Source organism: Salmo trutta, chromosome 34 (assembly GCF_901001165.1).
Source record: "Salmo trutta chromosome 34, fSalTru1.1, whole genome shotgun sequence".
NCBI classification, from domain to species: Eukaryota; Metazoa; Chordata; class Actinopteri; order Salmoniformes; family Salmonidae; genus Salmo; species Salmo trutta.
Genome location: NC_042990.1, coordinates 13,184,570 through 13,199,396, shown reverse-complemented (window position 1 = coordinate 13,199,396; position 14,827 = coordinate 13,184,570). Strand labels below are relative to the sequence as shown.

At 41.8% G+C, this 14,827-nt stretch overlaps 1 protein-coding gene across 5 annotated transcripts in view; it reads right to left on the bottom strand.

Moving 5' to 3' along the window:
• Window positions 1-14,600, bottom strand: part of smad10a (SMAD family member 10a) — a 41,968-nt gene extending 27,368 nt beyond the window's left edge. For 2 of the 5 annotated variants that reach the window (XM_029731907.1, XM_029731909.1), the window contains exons 1-2: window positions 14,348-14,600; window positions 7,961-8,201 (exon numbers count right to left, since the gene is read on the bottom strand). In XM_029731907.1, the coding sequence (XP_029587767.1) occupies window positions 7,961-8,197 (237 nt within the window). In that variant the 5' untranslated portion in view covers window positions 8,198-8,201; window positions 14,348-14,600. Of the gene's footprint in view, window positions 1-7,960; window positions 8,202-14,347 lie in introns of those variants that run through there. The other 3 variants (XM_029731908.1, XM_029731910.1, XM_029731911.1) reach the window with 3 other exon arrangements.
• Window positions 14,601-14,827: the final 227 nt, after the last annotated feature.

The following is a 14,827-nucleotide window of genomic DNA, read 5'->3' as shown; positions in this document are numbered from 1 at the left end:
GGAATTCGACCTGTCTGCATCTGTGTCTTATCCCGAGTCGTGTTAGCCTCCTCATATCACACATTGTTAAAGACAAGTTTCAAATTAAATCATAATGCAAGATTATGAGGTTTACTGTATTTTTTACACTTTGTCCAATGCATTTGCACTGTGAAAATGCCTTTCTCTGTGATATTTACATTTTTGTCATTTAGCAGATGTTCTTATCCAGAGCAACTTACAGGATCAATAGGCCTGTACTGTGTACTACTTACATTTCTCTATGTGTGCTATAGGTGACCCATCTGCAGGTGTCAATATACAGTGCCTTTAGAAAGTATTCATACCCCTTGACTTATTCCATGATTTGTTGTATTACAGCCAGAAGTCAAAATGTTTTATTTTTTATTTATTTTTATCTACACAAAATACCCCATAATGACAAAGTGAAAACATGTTTTTAGAAATGTTTGCACATTTATTGAAAATGAAATAATGCCTGGGCGATATGGACAAAATATCATATCATGATAATTTTCACATTTTTGACCGTTTGGAGGTATTTGACAGTATTTTATGTTTTTGAATAATAAAAGTTCTAAATATGCTTTCTGAGTAGTTCATGACCCCTAGGTTGGCAACACATAAATTATAAGAGATTTCCTGCCACGAACTCGTCACAAATTCGGATACCTCCTGCACTTCGACCTGTTATTTCGTCCAGTTGTTTTCGAAGTCCGATTTTGTTTTATTTTGTTCATAAGTGTTTGTCTCAAAACCTGCTATCAACTAGCCAGCTAGCTAGCTAGGTTGTAATGGAGCCTGCTTCGCCTGGAATAGCTAACAATCGTTTCCAGCGCTGTAGAAGCTGTGCTTATTACGCTCTTGTCCAGGACAATATTGACAATCTGGAGTTCCAATGCGGCAATTGTTTGCTTGCGGAGGATTACAGGAATAAGGTGGCTATCCTTAGCAAGCAAATTCTCAATTCTGTTGACTTTCTCGTTCTCAACACCTGTGGCTGGATGCCGCTCGGGCTTGACGGATGTATCCCCGCCTTGTCATCTGTCCCTATTCCAATTGGCCTGTGCTACCTGGAGCCTGCCTGTCAAGGAAGTCGTCTCCACCTGCTTCTCAACTTCCATCTTGTAGCGGAGTAGACGGAGAACAGCAAGAGGATTGTTCCAATCAGCGCTGGTCCCATGTCACAAGTAACGTAGAAACCAAAGGCAGCGGCATGCTGCTAAGTGAACTGGAGTGTCTGCAAGAGTAAGTCGCTCTGGATAAGAGCGTCTGCTAAATGACTTAAATGTAATGTAAATGTAAGAGGTCTGGAGAAGATTATCATGAGGAATAGTTTCCCTGTCACACCCTGTTTCACCTGTCTTTGTGCTTGTCTCCACCCCCCTCCAGGTGTTGCCCATCTGCACCATTATCCCCTGTGTATTTATACCTGTGTTCTCTGTTTGTCTGTTTCCAGTTTGTCTTGTCTCGTCAAGCCTTCCAACGTTTTTCCCGTACTCCTGTTGTTTTCTCTCTAGTCCCCGTTTTCTAGTTTTTCAGTTTTTTGACCATTCTGCCTGCCCTGACCCTGCGCCTGCAATTCTGTACCTTTCGGACTCTGCTCTGGATTACTGACCTCTGCCTGCCCTTGACCTGTCGTTTGCATGCTCCCTGTTTTTGTAATAATCTTGTTACTTCAAACTGTCTGCATCTGGGTCTTATCCTGAGGTCTGATATTCACAGCCCTGGTGCCTGATCTACCTTTGTTTTCATCGCTGGGACTGCCTGTGTCTGCGACAGCTGAGCTGACGCCAACTACGCTGACTCCAGCAGCGGCTTTGTCGTCGAGTTCGGCTCCTTCCCGTCTCTCTGGATCTGACGGGGCACTGCCTACTGCGGGAGGTCTGGACCTATCGCCAGGAGCTGCGGACGTATGCTATCCTGTTTCTCGTGGACCCGTGAAAGGTTCCACTAATATGAGGGGTAGGAATGGGCGGATTTCCCCATCCCCTTCTCCAGCCATTGTATTGGGCAGTTCAATGGCGAGAAACATCTCAGTACCTGGAGTAAAACCTGAGTACAGGACATCAATAAGATGCGCCCGAACATTTTAAACCTGCAGCAGGAAATTCTGTCGATCACAGTTCATGTGGGATTCAATGACATTATGAATGGGTCTCTGCTTGACCCCAACAAACGCACCATAATATCTGGCCCTGTGCCCTCCCTAAATCATGGCATTGAACGTTTCAGCAGACTTTTATCCTTCCATAACTGGCTACGTGACTATTGCAACTCTGAGGGTGTAACATTTATTGACAATTTCGATACCTTATGGAAACAAAGCTTGTTTTCCCACCAAATCATTTGGGTTCCTGGATCGTTTCACAGCATTATAAGGCTGCGTTGAGACAATGATTATCAATGACCCAAGCCCAGCACAGTTAATCCCTACCATTGTGTCGCTGAGTTGTCATAATGCTTCAGAAAATGTACACTATCATTCAAAAGTTTGGGGTCACTTAGAAATGTCCTTCTTTTCCATGAAAACATACATGAAATTAGTTGCAAAATGAATAGGAAATATAGTCAAGACGTTGAAAAGGTTATAAATAATTATTTTTAATTGAAATAACAATTTGCTTTCATCAAAGAATCCTCCATTTGCAGCAATTACAGCCTTGCAGACCTTTGGCATTCTAGTTGTCAATTTGTTGAGGTAATCTGAAAAGAGTTCACCCCATGCTTCCTGAAACACCTCCCACAATTTGGATTGGCTTGATGGGCACTTCTTACGTACCATACGGTCAAGCTGCTCCTACAACAGAGCCACAGGATTGCGATCCGGTGACTGTGCTGGCCACTCCATTATAGACAGAATACCAGCTGACTGCTTCTTCCCTAAATAGTTATTGCATAATCTGGAGCTGTGCTTTGCATCATTGTCCTGTTGTAGGAGGAACTTGGCTCCAATTAAGCACCGTCCACAGGGTATGGCATGGCTTTGCAAAATGGGAGTGATAGCCTTCCTTCTTCAAGATCCCTTTTACCCTGTACAAATCTCGCACTTTACCACCACCAAAGCACCCCCAGACTAGAGGTCGACCGATTATGATTTTTCAACGCCGATACCAATTATTGGAGGACCCAAAAAAGGCAATACCGATTAATCGGCCGATTTAAAAAATATATATTTGTAATAATGACAATTACAACAATACTGAATGAACACTTATTTTAACTTAATATAATACATTAATAAAATCAATTTAGCCTCAAATAAATAATGAAACATGTTCAATTTAGTTTAAATAATGCAAAAACAAAGTGTTGGAGAATAAAGTAAAAGTGCATTATGTGCCGTGTAAGAAAGATAACGTTTAAGTTCCTTGCTCAGAACATGAGAACATATGAAAGCTGGTGGTTCCTTTTAACATGAGTCTTCAATATTCCCAGGTAAGTTATTATAGGTTGTAGTTATTATAGGAATTATAGGACTATTTCTCTCTATACGATTTGTATTTCATATACCTTGACAATTGGATGTTCTTGTAGGCACTTTAGTATTGCCAGTGTAACAGTATAGCTTCCGCCCCTCTCCTCGCTCCTACCTGGGCTCAAACCAGGAACACATCAACAACAGCCACCCTCGAAGCAGCGTTACCCATGCAGAGCAAGGTGAAACAACTACTCCAAGTCTCAGAGTGAGTGACGTTTGAAACGCTATTAGCGCGCACCCGGCTAACTATCTAGCCATTTCACATCGGTTACACCAGCCTCATCTTGGGAGTTCATAGGCTTGAAGTCATAAACAGCGCAATGCATTGCGAAGGGCTGCTGGCAAACGCACGAAAGTGCTATTTTTGAATGAACGCTTACGAGCCTGCTGGTGCCTACCACCGCTCAGTTAGACTGCTCTATCAAATCATAGACTTAATTATAACATAATAACACACAGAAACATGAGCCTTAGGTCATTAATATGGTTGAATCCGGAAACTATCACGTTTATTCTTTCAGTGAAATACGGAACCGTTCCGTATTTTACCTAATGGGTGGCATCCATAAGTCTAAATGTTCCTGTTACATTGCACAACCTCCAATGTTATGTCATAATTACGTAAAATTCTGGCAAATTAGTTCGCAACGAGCCAGGCGGCCCAAACTGCTGCATATACCCTGATTCTGCGTGCAAGGAACGCAAGAGAACTGACACAGTTTCACCTGGTTAATATTGCCTGCTAACCTGGATTTCTTTTAGCTAAATATGCAGGTTTAAAAATATATACTTCTGTGTATTGATTTTAAGAAAGGCACTGATGTTTATGGTTAGGTACACGACAGTCCTTTTTCACGAATGCGCACCACATCGATTATATGCAACACAGGACAGGCTAGATAAACTAGTAATATCATCAACCATGTGTAGTTAACTAGTGATTATGATTGATTGATTGTTTTTTATAAGATAAGTTTAATGCTAGCTAACAACTTACCCTGGCTTCTTACTGCATTCGCGTAACAGGCATGCTTCTCGCGGAGTGCAACGTAAAGCAGGTGGTTCGAGCGTTGGACTAGTTAACCATTAGGTTGCATCCCCAAGCTGACAAGGTAAAAATCTGTCGTTCTGCCCCTGAACAAGGCCGTTAACCCACCGTTCCTAGGCCGTCATCGAAAACAAGAATGTGTTCTTAACTGACTTGCCTAGTTAAATAAAGGTATAAAAAATATATATAATAATAATAATACATTTTAAAAAATCAGCAAATCGGTGGCCAAAAATACCGATTACCGATTGTTATGAAAACTTGAAATCGGCCCTAATTAATCGGCCATTCCGATTAATCGGTCGACCTCTACCCCAGACCATCACATTGCCTCCACAATGCGTGACAGATGGCGTCAAGCACTCATCCAGCATCTTTTCCTTTTTTCTGCGTCTCACGAATGTTCTTCTTTGTGATCCGAACACCTCAAACTTAGATTAATCTGTCCATAACACTTTTTTACAATCTTCCTCTGTCCAGTGTCTATGTTCTTTTGCCCATCTTAATCTTTTATTTTTATTGGCCAGTCTGAGATATGGCTTTTTCTGTGCAACTGCCTGGAAGGCCTGCAACCCGGAGTTGCCTCTTCACTGTTGACGTTGAGACTGGTGTTTTGCGGGTACTATTTAATGAAGCTGCCAGTTGAGGACTTGTGAGGCGTCTGTTTCTCAAACTAGACACTCTAATGTACTTGTCCTCTTGCTCAGTTGTGCACCGGGGCCTCCCACTGCTCTTTCTATTCTGGTTAAAGCCAGTTTGTGCAGTTCTGTGAAAGGAGAAGTACACAGCGTTGTACCAGATCATCAAGTTTCTTAGCAATTTCTCACATGGAATAGCCTTCATTTCTCAGAACAAGAATAGACTGACGAGTTTCAGTAAAAAGTTATTTGTTTCTGGCCATTTTGAGCCTGTAATCGAACACACATATGCTGATGCTCCAGATACTCAACTAGTCTAAAGAAGGACAGTTTTATTGCTTCTTTAATCAGAACAACAGTTTTCAGCTGTGCTAATATAATTGCAAAAGGGTTTTCTAATGATCAATTAGCCTTTTAAAATGATAAACTTGGATTAGCTAATATAACGTGCCATTGGAACATAGGAGTGATGGTTGCTGATAATGAGTATCCTTAATAAATACAAATACAAAATGGGTCTTTCTCCATTTATACTGTTGAATCAAAACAAATATAATTTTCAGCATTTTCATCAATTTCTGCACTTTTATTATAATTTCCATACTGTGCCACACAGCATGATGTGGGCAAAAACATCGAGTTAATTGGTGAACTGTTGGAATCATGGAAATATAAAGATTATTCTAATTCTATAGTTGGAATATAGTGGGCAGCACCTTTAATGCATTGTTGTTTGTCATGTTAACGAATGAATAAGTGAGTGAGAAATTATTGTCAGGGTAGGGACCAAAGTGTTGGTCAGTGACCCTAATTATATGTTACAGTACATGTTTTCCTACTTCATGAAGCTAGCCAACATATTCATGCTTTGCCTATTCCTCTCTGATAAGGTGCCATTGCACAAACATGCTTATCTAGGCCTAGATCAGCACTGGTACCCGGCAGTATTACCTAACAGACTATGTTTGCTCTGACTCACATTTAGCAAGCTAGCTAGCCAGCTAACTAGTGATTAGCATTAGCGGATAACACAAATTATTTTAGCAACCTTGCTAAGAAAAGACAAAATAGCAAACAGTAGTTTGCAGACAATAAGATACACAAACTAATAGTGTATAGTAATCATAGAGCGCTTATGGAAAGCAGCATGTCACCAACATTTTTGCATCCATCTGACCATGAGGAATAAACGGCAAGAAAGTGCTTGTGACTCCGTGGTTGAGCAACTGCTCTCTCCTTGAGTGACAGGAGGCAGGGCTTGGTGTGGTTAGGAGAGAGATGACTGAAGTAGAAAATGGCGTAAACTATCGAATTGGACATTACACGTGCCAGAGTTGCGCATCACATTTAACAAACCAAACACTGAAATACCAAGTAAAAACTCAAAACGGTCCGTGCAACAATACTGGTATATAGTCAAATATGGTATACCGCCCAGCCCTAAATTAAAAACAGAAGTATCTCATTTACATAAGTATTCACATAACTGAGTCAATACTAGTGGTTAGAGCGTTGGGCCAGTAACCGAAAGGTTGCTGGATCGAATCCCAGAGCTGACAAGGCAAAAATCTGTTGTTCTGCCCCTGAGCAAGGCAGTTAACCCACTGTTCCCTGGGCGCCGAAGATGTGGATGTCGATTAAAGCAGCCCCCCGCACCTCTCTGATTCAGAGGGGTTGGGTTAAATGCAGAAGACACATTTCAGTTGAAGGCATTCAGTTGTACAACTGACTAGGTATCGCTCTTTCCCTAAACGTATTGACTCAATACATTTCAGCCTTTCAGCTTTTAATAATAAAATATTATTAAAATATAATAACAAATGTAATAACAATGAGCACAAGGTTGTCATCCACTTAAAAGCCTACATGTATAATATGTTGTTGTTACATTTCATGTTAACATGATATACTGTATCTTTAGACCCTAGTAGTGAACCTATTATAACATAACAGTATGGCCTACACTACAGAGTCTGCTGTTATGTAGCAAGTAGTGAGCATTCTGACATTTCCTCATAAAACAGCCGATGTTGCTAATAACATCTCCTGTCCAGCAATGCTCACAATACATAGGTCCCTAGTGCCCAAATATTTGTAAAAAAAAAATAAATAAAACATAATTCTATTTTGACATTATGGGGTATCGTGTGTAGGCCAGTGACAAAACATCTCAATTTAATACATTTTAAATTCCGTCTGTAACAAAACAAAATGTGGAAAATATATAATTTATCCTATAGACTTTGCACAATGCTTTTGCACTATGAATATGTCTATATAGTATAAATTGTATATTGTGTATTCATTCATGTACACTGAGTGTACAAAACATGCTCTTTCCGTGACATAGACTGACCAGGTAAAAGCTATGATACCTTATTGATCTCACAAATCCACTTCAATCAGTGTAGATGAAGGAGACAATTGAGACATGGATTGTGTATGTGTGCCATTCAGAGGGTGAATTGGCAAGAGAATAGATTTAAGTGCCTTTGAACGGGATATGGTAGATAGTAGGTGCCAGGCGCACCAGTGTGTCAAGAACTGCAACACTGCTGGGTTTTTCACGCTCAACAGTTTCCTGTGTGTATCAAGAATGGTCCACCAAAGGACATCCAGCCAACTTGACACAACTGTGGGAAGAATTGGAGTCAACATGGGCCAGCATCCCTATGGAACGCTTTCGACATCTTGTAAAGTCCATGGCCTGTTGAATTGAGGTTGTTCTGAGGGCAAAAGGGGGTGCAACTCAATATGAGGAAGTCCCTCTCTTTTTACTACTGTTTGACCCACCTGCAGGCGTCCGTCCAGGGTCCTCTGGATGGTGACACACTTGCTGGGGTGCACACCGTTGGTGGTGATGGCGGTGATGAGCGAGTCCAGCTCGTCCTTCTTCTCCTTGAGCTTCTTCACCAGGCTCTCGATGGCACGCTTGGCGAAACCCTCATTCTCGCCACCCTGCCGGTGGCACATGAGGCTGTGCACGATGCTCAGGCAGGCGTCATTGCTGCTGGGGGCGTTTACCGACATGATGCTGCCGAGGGAGGGAGGATGGAGAGGTCAGTGACTGGCATAATGAGAACCCTTTACATATGTTAATTACACTTGTCAGAAAGGTTCAGGTGCATGTAAAATGACACTGTCTTGTCACTTGACATTCAGTAGTTATGCCATGTTAATGACAACTTTATACTGTTATGGCATACAATTCAAAATAGTGTTCTACATTAGGACTTCATAACTCCTTCATAACCCATACTGCATTCATGAGAACAGACATGAGTGCACACCATTAGCGCATACAGACACACACAAAGCGGAGGGAAGTTGTGTATCAAGGCTTGTGCTTTCAGTTTTTACGACTTGTGAGTGTGTGTGTGTCATCGTTCTTTACTGGCATTGTTACTCAGCTGATAACCCTCAATACAATGACCCAACACACCTCCAGGCTTTGTAAGGGCTATTTGACCAAGGAGAGTGATGGAGTGCTGCATTAGATGACCTGGCCTCCACAATCACCCGACCTCAACCTAATTGAGATGGTTTGGGATGAGTTGGACCGCAGAGTGAAGGAAAAGCAGCCAACAAGTGCTCAGCATATGTGGGAATTTCTTCAAGACTCTTGGAAAAGCATTCCAGGTGAAGCTGGTTGAGAGAATGCCATGAGTGTGCAAAGCTGTCATCAAGGTAAAGGGTGGCTACTTTGAAAAATCTCAAATAGAAAATATCTTTTGATTTGTTTAACACTTTTTTGGTTACTACATGATTCCATATTATTATACCTTTATTTCAACAAGGAACACAGACTGAGACCAAGGTCTCTTTTACAGCTGGGCCCTGCGTATACATGTTACACATACAGTTTAGGTGCAATGATTAAGAAACTACACAAGACAAACAAAACGATCACAAATAACACAAAAAATATACAGCCGCAGATTGTTATATTTACACACAGGTTGTTCCCCTAACAGCACAAGAACTTTCATTACCCGAAGCAGTTACAAGCAATACAAAAATAAAAATCCTCCAATAAATGTTTAAATTGGGCAAGGGGGACAAGAGTCTCAAGTTTAAGTTAAGTCTGCAGGCTATTCCATAAGCAAGGAGCGTAACAGGAAAAGCAGCCATACACAACTCTATGGAGATCGCATGGGCCTCAAGTGCTTGAGACATGGTTTTAGGAATTATAATTCTAATGTTGATGATAAATAAGAAGGTAGTTTATTCAGAAGTGCTTTATAGACAAACACGAGAGCATGTTGTTCTCGTCTCGTGGACAGCGAAGTCCAACCCACATTTTGATATAAAACACAGTGGTGAGTTCTGTAGCTAGGACACTATCACGACTTCCGCCGAAGTCGGCTCCTCTCCTTGTTCGGGCGGCGTTCGGCGGTCGACGTCACCGGCTTTCTAGCCATCGCCGCTCCATTTTTCATTGATCCATTTGTTTTGTCTTGTTCCCTGCACACCTGGTTTTCATTCCCCAATCACACTGCATGTGTAATAATATCCCCATAATCTATAACAGACATAAAAGTAGCTTGCACAATTTTTCTTTTATTTGTAGAGGACAAACGTCTTGTTTCTATAGAGGAAGCCTAGTTGGACTTTTAGCCGTTTACATAGTTCGTCAACATGCATTTTAAAAGACAGTTTATCATCCAGCCATATCCCTAAGTATTTATATGCAGAGACCTGATTAATTCAAGAGCCATCTAAGCTCATAAATGCAAGTGTATTTTCAACCAACTTTTTGAACCTATTAAAAATCATAAAATTTGTTTTCTTTGCATTTAAAACAAGTTTCAGGTGAATAAAAGACCCTCGTAATATCTTAAAATCTGTCTCCAATTGTGATAATGCTAGGTCAGCCGTTGAAGCAATAGAGTACATGATAGTGTCATCAGCATATAGATTAATTTTACACTTTCTTATCTCGTCACCGATATTGTTTATGTAGAGAGTGAACAGTAATGGACCAAGTATAGAACCTTGTGGGACCCCTTTAACGTCATTTCATTGTTTTGATGTCTTCACTATTATTCTACAATGTAGAAAATAGTCAAAAATAAAGTAACACCCTTGAATAAGTAGACGTGTCCAAACTTTGGACTGGTACTGTACATGCTAGCAATTATAATCTCCCAGAAAGAGCTTGATCCAAATTGGCAACCCTGGTCTAGCCGGGAGGCATCTACCTGTGAGGGGAATGTACCTGGTACTTTAAAGTAGCCTGCCCTTAACCATTCTACAGTTTCATTTGAAAGGGGGGAAAACAGGTTTATGTGCTACCAGTGCAATGTGAATTTCATGAAATGAAGCCCCCCATACTCACTAATCAACATACCTTCCCTTCCATGGTTGAGTTCAGGAGGCACAAAAAAAGAAAGGAGAAAAAATGCACGCAAAACTGAGTGAAACAGGAAGGTACTATCTGCACTTGTCTAAAAAGAAATGCTTGATCTTATGTAAGCTAATTTCTGAACTGTTAGGCCAATAAAGCCAAAAGTCCATAGCAAAACTGCAGCCTTGCTCTGTTTGTCTGTCTGTTAATACGCGCCAGAGCTAATCTAATTCTGCCATGAGAGCTATCATAACCTGTTGCATCTGCGTGGCTAATCTGACTGGAAGTGACTCTGTTCTCCCTCTCCTCTCATTACCTTAATATCTGTCCGTTTGGAAACATGCTCGCACAACAACAGGGCTTCAAGCTGTGGGAGAAAGTCTCAGCTACCAGCGTGTGTGTGTTAGTGTGTCCTCTCATGAAGAAAATTCATTGACACAGCTTCTTCAACATAGAACATCCATAAAAAGACAAACTCAGTCACTATAACGTGCCTCACATTACAAAAATGCCTGTCCTATTCATATCAAGTGATGCATGTCTTCATTATTCAGGATATACTGTATAGGCCAGGCCTACTGAGCTGGTGTTGTAGTTAAAAGCTTATCGAAAGCAGGATAGCATTGCTTTGATAGTCGTTTTTTTGAAAGCAGTCATAGAGAATGGTGTATGTCACCATCAAAAACCCCGGTGTGTCTGTCCTCTTACAATGAACAAAACTGAGAAGTGTCTAGGGGCAGGGGTTAGGGAGTTATACTGGACTAGGCCAGTGTTACTGTGAGGTCATTGCTCCAATAGAGATGGAGGGTGATATTATGAGTGGATTTGAGGGCTCTGTGGAAAGGGGAAAGTCTCAGTTGAAGAGAAAGCTATGATGGTTTACAGTAGGTCTAAGGCAGTGGTCACCAACCTTTTCTGAGTCAAGATCACTTTCTTTTTTACCCCTTTTTCTCCCCAATTTTGTGGTATCCAATTGGTAGTTACGGTCTTGTCTCATCACTGTAACTCCTGTACGGACTTGGGAGAGGCGAAGGTCGAGAGCCGTGCGTCCTCCGAAACACAACATACCAAGCCGCACTGATTCTTGACACAATGGCCACATAAACCCGGAAGCCAGCCGCACCAATGTGTCGGAGGAAACACCGTACATCTGGCGATCGTGTCAGCGTGCACTGCGCCCGGCCCGCCACAGGAGTCGCAAGTGTGCGATGGGACAAGGACATCCCTGCCGGCCAACCCCTCCGCTAACCCAGACGACGCTGGGCCAATTGTGCGCCGCCCCATGGGTTTCCCGGTCGCAGCCGGTTGTGACTGAGCCTGCACTCGAACCCAGAATCTCTAGTGGCACAGCTAGCACTGCGATGCAGTGCCTTAGACCACTGCGTCACTCGGAAGGCCCTGTCATGATCCCTTTCTGAGTCAAAATGCCAGCCGAGAACTCCCGCTCAGATTTTTTTAACATGACTTAAAAAACGTGAGCCTATACAACATTAACCCATTGAAAACAGTACTGTAGCAATGAGGTTTGTGCAGTAGGCTATAGGCCCAATACATTACCACCACATTTTGGCTTTACTTGAATTGCCTTGCCAATGCATTGATGTTCTGACCATTGTTTTTAAATATATTTCAAAATTTGAGGTAGGTTATATGATCACACCGGTAATAGGTCAGTTGTTGTATTCTGAGTGAGCATACATTTAAGTACGTTTCTGACCTGAAGGTGCCTGCATCTGATGGTCAGTGTCAGCGGAGGGAGAGAGCAGCAGACTGAGGGTCCGCCTGTCAACGTCCCTCTGCTCTCCCTTTCCTCCCCTGACACTGAACAAAAAGGGACACAGTCTTCCAGCTGATGGCAAAACTCGAGTCGCACCACATTATTTCTGCCTCATGCACAAATTCAGGTTGTTACTCCTATGAGCAGAGAAAGTGAAATATTTCTAAATATTTAAAAAAAGACCCAAGCCGCTAATAATAACGCAAGCGTAACGATACACTTTCCTACTCAAACCTTACATCTCCAGTACTGGTTGTAGCGCAACACAAGTGGAAGTGGGAAGAACACGCATTTTATGGCTTATAAAGTGTTGAATAAAAAGTGTTGACAGTGCTGGGTGAGAACTCACTCATAAAAACAGCAGCTCTTTGCTGTATTCATTGACAGTCTCTCTTTAGTCATGGTTTTAAAAGTGTTGAAATCTCACAATATAAATTTTGCTGTAGCTTTCTTTTAGGTCTGCTACGTTACTGCAGACACTGTAATCTGAGTGCACTTAATTTGCTCTCCGGGCCCGCAGGGAAGGCAGAGTTTGCACCTTCAGACTGGTTCAAAATGGGAACATTTCGCCTACCTAGTGCACCTACCACCAACAGCATGAGAGAATACAAAAAAATAGGAACGCAAGCCTTAATCATTTGTTGGGGTGAAAAATGTTTGGCGATCGACCAGTTTGGTTGGTAACCACTGGTCTAAGGACTATTGATCAACCTGTCATCAGACCAACTACAAACCAAGCTTAAGAAAGGCTCTAAATCATAAAGCAATATTTAAGTATTCAGAAGTGAATCCATGCAACAGGTGACCAACAATAAGGGCAGTCTGAGAAAAGAATGGTAGCCTGGCATAGAGATGTCATTCTGTGGGTATATGATAGATTTGTACTAAACTAGGGCCTACCCCACAATGAATAGGTACATAACTAGAAAATTATCAAGTGAGCAATTAATGAATGAAGGACTACAATTCTGTTCTGACACTATTCCTCTAGGCCTAAAGTACCCTCTTAGGGCTGCCCCATTTTGAAGGTGAAATATTATTAAAATATAATAACAAATGTAATAACAATGAGCACAAGGTTGTCATCCACTTAAAAGCCTACATGTATAATATGTTGCTGTTACATTTCATGTTAACATGATATACTGTATCTTTAGACCCTAATAGTGAATCTATTATAACATAACAGTATGGCCTACACTACAGAGTCTGCTGTTATGTAGCAAGTAGTGAGCATTCTCACATTTCCTCATAAAACAGCCGATGTTGCAATAACATTTCCTATCCGGAAAAACTCGCCCAAATAAGCTTTGCCAATTGAAGATGTACTGTTTTATGGCAGTGTCTGGTACACCTGCACTTGACCATAAACTCATCTCATGGAATAGATCCTTACATGGAAAAAAAATAGACAACAACCAAAAGCATTGTTGTTGTAACCTTCTTGGCCGTCCCTTGCAATGCATTATTCCAACTCAATCTGACCAATTTTGAAGCCATACATTCACTTTTCTAGGATCTTCAGCGGAGACGTAAACACTGCCACGCCATATTTGGTCATTTCGCGTCACCAAATCTAGGCTACCGTCTAAACATTTGAAGAAATCCTGGTAGGGATGATAAAACGCTTTCAGCATTGTATCAATCTAATCATTCGAAAGCAGGCGCTACAGTGCAACTCATTACAGTAGCATATTTGAATAGAACATTAGAAGTTGATAAAATGCCATATCAACTACCTTTCCGGAAAAAAACATCGACATTGCAGACTTACGTTAGACAGTCATGCAGCCAGTGAAATCACTGCAGGACCAAATCATTCGAAATAAAAGCAGTTTATCAGAAGCATATCATAAAACCTAAGACACACAGACACACTCCCCAGACATATGCCCGGTTGATACAACTAACGTTAGCGAGGAATCAAGCTATTTTGCTTGTCAGGACCGGATACATAAATCTCCTCAACATCCATATCTTATTTAGTATGATTGGAGAATGAAGAGCTCCCGTGACGAGAAAAAGCCGCATACTTTGATAAATGAACTATACTTACACATCAGCCGGAGTATTGAGGGATTAGAAGTGAAGTAGTGGTGAATGTGGTGCACTGAGGTAGCTAGTAAACTGACTTTCCTTCCTCCCCTAAGGGGCTATCTGTTTCTATCCCTGTCGATATGACTATCAGCCTCGCTGTCTCCGCTCGTGCATCCTGCTAGCGCCCAGAAGCCTACCCTCGCGCTCCGTACAATAACAAAAGAAGGAAGATATTGTGCGCGTGAGTGTCTCGCTGAGCACCAGCCAATGGGGCCTCCGGTCTCAAAGGGATGGCGGCTCTCAGCCAATAGTGACGCGGCTTTCACGGCTGTGCCCGGTGAAAGAGTGACATATCAACGCGACTGTTTTTTTTAAAGTGGCGCCGCGGAGATTACCACGCTCCTCCACGCCCCCTCCCCGACTCCACTTTGTCCATACTGCTAATGACTAGTGATGTGTGTTGTAGGCTATTCTATAAAAAAAAATGTTTTACCTTTAT